The sequence below is a fragment of the Lineus longissimus genome, chromosome 17 (assembly GCF_910592395.1).
Source record: "Lineus longissimus chromosome 17, tnLinLong1.2, whole genome shotgun sequence".
Taxonomy (NCBI): Eukaryota; Metazoa; Nemertea; class Pilidiophora; order Heteronemertea; family Lineidae; genus Lineus; species Lineus longissimus.
Window position 1 is genome coordinate 10,559,648 of NC_088324.1, and position 8,593 is coordinate 10,568,240.

Below are 8,593 nucleotides of genomic sequence, written 5' to 3' on the forward strand. Positions count from 1 at the left end.
AAAGTACCGGTTGGAAAGTGGTCTCTGGTGGCTGTCAGCTACAATGCAGTCGAGAAAAAGGTACTTTTCGTTGTCGACAATCAGGAAGATTATCATACTGAGAATTTATCTAATTTGAGGACAGATCTTCCGCTCTGTATTGGCGCCCGATTAAAGCCTAGAGCCTACTTTGACGGTGATATGTCATCAGTGATAATATTCAACCACGCACTTACGCCAAAGGAGATCCGGATGGCACTGCCTAAGTGCCAGCAAGGTAAACTACATTTGTATGTCAAGATTAACTGCTTGACTGGGAGTTCAGAGCAGGAATTAAAATGTATGCTAGACTGTTACGGATTCAGTTTTGATACTGGTTCTCTGTCACGACGTTAGAACTGCTCCCTATTAGATTGTTCTCAAGTGAAGAATTATGGAACAGCTAGACCCGATCTCCAACTAGTTCATTAGCGTCTAACATTGACAAAGCCATTCAGGTTGGAAGTATTTTTATAAACTTGATGGTTGCAACCCCTCTAAGGGTTCTGGATAAACTTTAATGATGAGAATTTGTGTAGGTATAAAGCAAAGAATGAAAACAATACTATTTTCCCTGATTTACATGTACATGTACCGAAGAGAATATCCGTTTCTTTACCAAAATTTCATTACTTCGCTTTCCGTCCCTTTTTTATGTGGTATTAGAAAGTTTTAGATGCTGATCCGAGAACGAGAACGAAGTGCCTTCTCTTCTCTGGTGGCGTCATCAAGTCCGGTTGATTATTTGTATAAATGTTTCTAAGGATACCTAACATTTGAGATACATTGTTTCATTGCATTTCTGACAACCGGCAACGCGATAGCCGGCGTCATCAAAATGTCACCTCGTTTTCATTCTCGGATCAAAATATGAACCGCTCCAATGAACCTTAATTAACTCTCTGTTTGTCGTGTGTAGGTACTCTCAAACCCTTGGGACACTGGCCTCTCGACTCCAAAACATTTGGAACAAAAGACGTTGATGGACTATTTACAGGAACTTCTACCAACCTGACCGCTATAGCCGGTCCGTGTGGCGCGCCTGGGACTGCATATACCTTCGACAAAACGCTCAAGTCACACATCAGAATCAACGCACATAAGAGATTGGAATTCAAAAAGGATTTTACGCTAGCTTTGTTTATCAACCCAAAAAAAGGCAATAGTCCTCTTATGGAATACGGGAACATAGGTTCTGGTATCACGTTGTGGCTTTATCCAGAGTATACATTGAATGTACAACTCGCATATGGCTCCTCCGGCAAAAAGGAACGCGTCAAATCCTATTTGGAAGTAAGTAAGGAGAAATGGACCTTTGTTGCGGTCACATATAGTAATACACAAGGAGTAATGACATTTCACATAGACGTTACAGCTGAACAGTATCCATCCATTGGCAGGATCTCAGACTTCTTGACTTCCGGTGACGTCATATTCGGTGGCCGATTGAGCGGCTCTGGCGAAGTTGATCCTGCTCAAGGGTACACAGGAGCCATGGCTGGTGTTATGATCTTTGACAGAGTGATTACTGCTGACGAAATGAGGAAACTGCGGACCAGTTGTCCAAGATGTGAGTCCCGCATCATCAGATACATATTTTTAGAAAAACGATCACTAAAAGAGAAATCTAGCATAAATGGACTGTAAAAAATGATGTTTTGCGTATACAGTGTTCATCTCACTGCAGTGATAGAATGAGTGCGATAACGCTATCTTTGGCCTCCTGTCGTACATGTATACCCCTTTTAGGACCTTAGGATCAACATGACGGTCGAAGGAAGTCGGATTATGCATCCGGTCAACCATGCGTATTGCAAAGTACATGTAACAGGGTAAAAATTGAAAGCCGTAATCAAAGAATAACTATTCGTTCGCATGGATAACCGGAAGCAAATCTGGAAAAAAATCCATCTTCCGTCTGCCGACTGCCGATTCAAAAGTCTCAAAGAAGTATCCATCAAAGGGGATGCGATCACTTTTGACAGTTTCACACCTAAGCTGTCATAATAAGTCATGTTTAATCATACATGGAACTTTTTTTCAGACGTTGGCCCAGCAAGTGAAGTAAAGGATGACGCTCGTTCAGTGGTGGTGTGTCCTGATAGACGAGTCGGCCTGACCTGCTTATGCAATAAAGACTTCTTCTGCGATGGGTCCTACTTTGCCGGAAATGGTGACTGTACCGCTGTATATGCCTACGGCGGGAAGTCGATAAAAGCACGTTCTTTTTTAGTTTAAAACTTTGCATGTCAAGATAGTACATGTACATGTACCACAATATAAGTAAATGTTAACATCATGGAGGCATTTACACCATGCCGAGTTTGAAGGTGTTTAGTATAACCCGGAAATTACATGTAGCGGGCTGACATTACCCAAAAACGAGAAGTGGGTCAGACCCGGTTTTGGACGGGATCAAAATCTATATAGCGTTGACAGAAATATATGTAGCCCGGTTATAACATTAAGCGAGTTCTATATATCTGCACAAAGATGAGTTTTGAGATTTAGTCATTCCGTGAACTTTGGTCGGATAGTCACATAGTCACCTATAGTTTCGTAATAGCATTTTTTCAGTCGCACTTAATTATTCTTCTAGTACTCGGTTTCCAGGCGGTGGTGACTTGTTCCTACCAGTCCGACCTGGTTCATCAACGGTTAGTACGCTCCTCAAATGGTGATGGTAGTTCCGGTAGTGCACCGAGAATATCCTGTCCGGATGGCTATGTTGTCTATGGCTGTTCACCTATTTCTTAGTAAGTTCTTTATCAGTTTGTTTTGCTGACCGTACATGTATAAAGCCATTAGTGATCCTTGTATTATGGTGTACATGCATGTGTTGTTTTAGCTTACTCTAGTTTCACCGATTTAAGACCACTTCATTCATTACTACGAAATCGACACAAAGGTCTAACCAAAATATCACGTCATGACCATCAGAAAAATTGATGTCGCAAACCCATTTCTGTCCAAATTGAACATGCTAAATACATGTAGTATCGAACGACCATGTGCTCGTTTTGATTGAATATATTCATCGGTGAAACTGGAGTACACGTATATGATACTTATAAATAGCAGATGTCATTAAGAAGCACAGAACTTTAATTTGTTTTTAACAGGGCTATTTGAATATTTTTTTGATTCTATCAAATGCGACACTTAACGGAAATGAAAGTGAAAACAAAACTTCGCTCAAGCGAGAAAGATTGTGATGTCATGAACTGGATATAATTTGAAATTGTCCTTTTATAATTACATTTCATTATGACGACAGTTGGTCACATATGTACTCAACAAGTGTACCGACTATCCGCATGGAGAACACGTCATGCACTATAATAGATGATGACTGGACAAGGTCTGGGATTCAGGCGCAGTGCATGAAGGGTAGGAACTACTTTCAATCGGAAATAAATCTTTTTACGAATTATGAAATTCGAAATAACGTATCGTCAATTTTAGGGTGAAGCAAACTAACTGACGACGATGAAGATCTTGTCACCTAAGCAATGTGTTATTTTAAGTTCTAAATTGCATGTGATGAATTAGATATCATCGGAATCACTAGTTACATGTAGAACTATGCTAATTACAGAGAGTGTAACAATAACCTCGCACCCGCCCGCTCCCTGAATATAATGATATTCCATATTTCAGAGCCGAATCCATTCACAAATCCTTGCCTTGATGTCACGTGTAACGAAAAAGGGACATGCCAACCCCAGGGAATCACTGATTATACATGTTCGTGCAGTGGTGGCTACACTGGAAAGGACTGTCAGACTGGTAAGTTTATTTTCAACTTCATTTTCGTCCAACTCAACTTTATTCACACCATCAGAAAGCTTACTTAGTAATATACAATGCATGTAAGTCGACTCCAGTGTTAAAAGCTCTTTTTTTATTTCAGCTCCAAACCCTTGCGGTGGTGTAACGTGTAACGGAAAAGGGACATGCCAATTCCAGGGAATCGCTAATTATACATGTTCGTGCAATGGTGGCTACACCGGCAATGACTGCGAGACGGGTGAGGAACCAATTAAAATATACACTGAAGAAAACAATTCCTTAGATAAGTGTTATTTGAGGGACGTGACATCATACATAAAAAACTAAACCAGGCTCATCAGGGCCAATTTCATGGTTCTTCAAAAAAAGTTGAGTCACGAAGTTTTGTTTAACTTCAATTTGGTGTTCAGTCTATTAGATTCAACTAAAGAAGGGTGTTGAAGAGTCATGATACAAGGGAAGAAAACAAAATTAGGCAATTGAAACTACCCGCTTGTGTCCGGGTAGAATCAACTGCAGGTCAAAAATCCTGGTATCAAATTGATATCCTAACATTATTTACTTCATCTCAGCGCCCAATGCATGCTTTGGTAAAACATGCAACGACAGAGGAACATGCAAGCTTCAGGGAGGCTCGGACTATGTATGTAAATCATGCACTGGCAGTTACACCGGCAAGGATTGTGAGACGGGTAAGAAATAAGGACTGGTCCCACGTAACTTTTCAAAATACACTAAGCAAATACATTGCGGATAGTTATAGAATGAAGATATGATATCAACAAGTACATCAACTCAACCAAATGAGCATATTTTGCATCGGCCCCCTGGCCATGGACATACACAGGCGAGAGTGTATACGTCCCAAAAAATCCTGATGAGTATATTTCTCTCGAAAATTCGGACATGGACTTGACTTCTGTTATATATCAAAACAACCAGAGATTTCTCCTGAGGCACATTTCCCTATCTTTTAATAAGATGAGTGGTGAGTAATTTTTTTTGTTTCCCATCTTCCCGCATTCACACGCGCATGATGATGTGACAAGACGAATACAAGGTGAGTTTCCAGTGATTTCTATCCCGTAGTCTAATTGCGATGGTGTATTTGGGGAACAATACATCTTGGACAGATTAATGCTAGCTCTGGACAATAAGGTATGGTTCTCTGATTAGAACATGCGGCTCAGTCACACCCAACAACCATTATCATATAACAGTTGTGCAGGCTGGTTCGGCGACGACTGAAAGCTTAGAAATGCATCTTCAGCAGTGTATTTCTCAGTCAGTGAACTAAGACTTAAGTGACATCTTTTTATGATGGTGTTCGTCAGGTTTATCGGGCAACTCCTTTGGCAGGTGACAAATAGTGACAGGGCAATCCACGTGGTGTAGCACGTGCTCACTGACGCTTCCCATGACGGTCCTCTTCAAAAGACCACGACCTCTCGTGCCCATGACGATATGATTGACGTGGTAGTCCTCCGCCGCCTTTACTATAGCCTCTCCTGGCTTGTGTGAGAGGTGCCCTTCAAATATGAACCTGTGGCGAATCTGCAAAAGAAGGATCCCTGTAAAATTCGGAAGCAATTTTTGATGTGTGCATGATGAAGCCATGATAGAGACGCCGTACCCTCTTAGAAGTTCCATTTTTATAAAGGCCGGGTCTATTTGGCAAGCCGCTCGCCGAACAGGCATCTTTTTTTGTCCTGTTCGGAGAGCCGCTTGCCAAACAGCACTAAAAAGCCACCCTGTTCGGCCAGCCGGGCTTGCCAAACAGGTAAAAAATCTACCCTGTTTGGCGAGCTGGAGACTTCACTTTAATGTTAATGAGTTCGGCTCTCCATTCAGGACAAGAAAAAGTCGCTGTTTGGTAAGCCGGGCTTGCCAAGTAGTCACTTCCTTTTATAAAATTGATACTAAAAGTACACATCCTGTAGCATTTGTAGAAACTGTAAGATGGCCGCTGGTCGTGCACGCCTGACAACCCATCACCTCTGTTATGGTTCACATAATGTTTCTATATCACAGCAATCTAAAACATAATTTCTTCCACATATGAACTTTAAAACGTTTAATAAGTCGATATTGTTTCAAAAAGCTGCATTACAAAATAGCGTTTGAGCACGTTCTTCCGACTATGCTTGGGTAGGAAATGCGTATTACAACATATCCCAGAGCTAGCTGAACCCGGCCCTTCCCTCAGTCAGGTGTTTTCTGAAAGAGTGACCTTTCACAAAACTCCTTACTCTCTCATTCGCACGTGCGAGCATGACTTTGACCTCTTCCTGCAACTTCTTCGCAGCTTCTCCCTGCTTGTTGTACATGTCTTGCCAATCTTCAGCACTTAGGGCGGACGTATCTGAAAACAGTTAAGGTCACTTTAATGGACATCTGACATAAACTTCGAGTCAATTTCCTGTTTAGCATACCTCCAAGGAAAAGCACTCATGGTGGATTCACGTAGTTCCATATCCGACGGTCACCATGTTCTTCAAGGTATTCGTATTCAATAAAGAGAGTCAAGCTATATGAACAAAAGTTCCCATGTGTGTATACTTATTTCGTTTATTGTATTTACAATTAAAAGTTATTTTTTTAATGACTGCAATCATGAACCAGTCGATCGGTTAATCCCATATTTATCAGCAGAAAACGTTAACTTACGTCCTATCCCACACGGCATCTGAAGTAACTCAAACGTGTGATGGAGTATCACAAAATGATTTGGTTGATGAAGTTGGTTCAAGTAATCTGAAAAAAGCATTCGGTTCTCTTTTGGATATCGCAGCGGTATATTCAATCGCCAGTAGTGCTTTCATAGCGAAGACATTAATTAATAGTCCACTTTTACACAAGCTCAGAAAATTCCTTTCATAGCCATTTTATAAACACGAAGCAGGGGCGTAAAAGTACAAGAACACGTTGTTGACCTTGATTTTGGCAGAATTTTTTTCTAAAAAGTACCATTTACCAAGGGCCAGAACCACTTTTCAATAATGCTCTTATGGGTAAAACGCGTTCTTCAACCACAACCGCAATCTCTCACATCAAATTGCCATCTTTTACGTACAGTTCAAGGCATATTCTGAAGGACCACTGGAATCCACAGCAACAAGTACCACGTGATCGCCAGAAGAAATCTTCACGTCCGCCATTCTGGATTCCAGTGACTGGGAGGAATCGTGTAGTCTGCAAATCAGAAATATGTCAAGTTGTAATTGTATAGGATGTATTATGACGGCCTGGTTCCACTCGAACGTTTTTCCGATGGCGACAAATTTACCTTCAATCACAGTGGTTATTTCGTATATGAACTGAAAATGGCGCAGTTAGTGAGAAACGAAAATATCACTATGTATCTGACGCCAATTTTCAACCGTGGATTGCATCTTGACCCTCAATGTATTGACATTGCTCAGCTTATAGGCTATATAGGTGGCAATACAGCTGGAAGTTCCTTTAGAGACAGCGTCTATATATAAAAGCATAATGTTTTGTATTTAAAGCGCGAACCGACTGCATGCATCCAGCTACCCGGAAGTTTCCATGTTGCAGCTCCGCTTTTTCAACATGCCGGCACTCTTTCTCTCTGAAATACTTGTGTATGCTTCAGTCATACAAAATAACCGCCACAGGGTCCGAGTCTGTGGACAAATGGTTGGTTTAATTTGTCTCTTCGATATTGCTCCTTTGATATTGCATTATATTTTCATTGCAATTCAATCTATCTGTTCACTGGAGATGGCCTACAGTTTCACCTTTGTCCACCTTCTTCAGGAATGATGTTGTTCAAGTCGGATCTCGCAACTTCCTCTTTCTCTCCGACCTGCCCACCGGAACAGGTGAGACCTGATTCTACCACCAATGCTGTGCAACTGATTTCTACTGGAGGGCATTGATTTTAAAGGAGAGCTGTCGATATTTGTAGGCTACTCCCTCACCCTCCTGATAAAGATTAAATTCGGGAAATCTTGGAAATCATCTGAATTGACCTACCTTAATGTTTGCCTTTCCATAGTTTGAGGTATCGTGGCTTGTTCCAATACTACATAATAGTAATATCCATCAGGTAGACACAAAAGATCACAGGCATGAACAACTTACTGATGCGGTGTGGTATAGCCTTCGAGAAACACTGCCTCAAGAGCCAGGCTCCAGAGGCCTACAGGTTGTTGTTTTGTATACATGCTAGAGTATATACGTTGCAGTTCCGTCTTATCTGTCATGACAGTTCTACAAGAAACCAACCTGTTCATACTGGGGGCTACCTGCTTGGTGTATTCAGCAAAACCGTGAAGGACTAGCATTTGAGCTGAAGGAGTCGCCGCAAGCGGCTGCTTAATTAACAACGCTTCGCCTTTTGCTGGGGCTTTTGGTTTCGGAATCATACCGATGTGCGGTCTTTCCTAATAAAACACGGATGCTGAAAAAATTGTATGTGTGATAACAAGTCCAACTAAATGAATCACTGAAAGTACATTTTTGGTATTTTAGTACTATAGTCTAATTCATTGTCAGCTCATTTCACCATATCACGAATATATTTTATGACTTCACCCGAAAGAACACCATAAACGTGATATTTTATTCAATGATAACACCACAGGTGCTTGGAAAGGGTACGTTTTGCACCTGAATTACTAAGTAATATACGTCATTGCAAGAAATAGTGGAAATAGGCAAAGAATTGTTGTGATGAGAAACATTCGTAGCCAGGTTTTCAGGTGATACAAACTGAAAGGAAGGGGGTTTCCTGATTCAGGGCGTTAATGGGTTATCA

At 41.2% G+C, this 8,593-nt stretch overlaps 1 protein-coding gene across 1 annotated transcript; it reads right to left on the reverse strand.

Annotated features, from left to right (window-relative positions):
- Nucleotides 1-2,017: 2,017 nt before the first annotated feature.
- On the reverse strand, nucleotides 2,018-8,054 carry LOC135501753 (uncharacterized). The gene is made up of 5 exons (XM_064794035.1): nucleotides 7,810-8,054; nucleotides 6,884-7,002; nucleotides 6,478-6,564; nucleotides 6,060-6,172; nucleotides 2,018-5,364 (listed from the first exon to the last, which is right to left on the reverse strand). Exons 1-5 carry the CDS (start codon nucleotides 7,827-7,829, stop codon nucleotides 5,104-5,106), a joined length of 600 nt encoding a protein of 199 aa, XP_064650105.1. The 5' UTR covers nucleotides 7,830-8,054; the 3' UTR covers nucleotides 2,018-5,103.
- Between the last annotated feature and the right edge of the window lie 539 nt (nucleotides 8,055-8,593).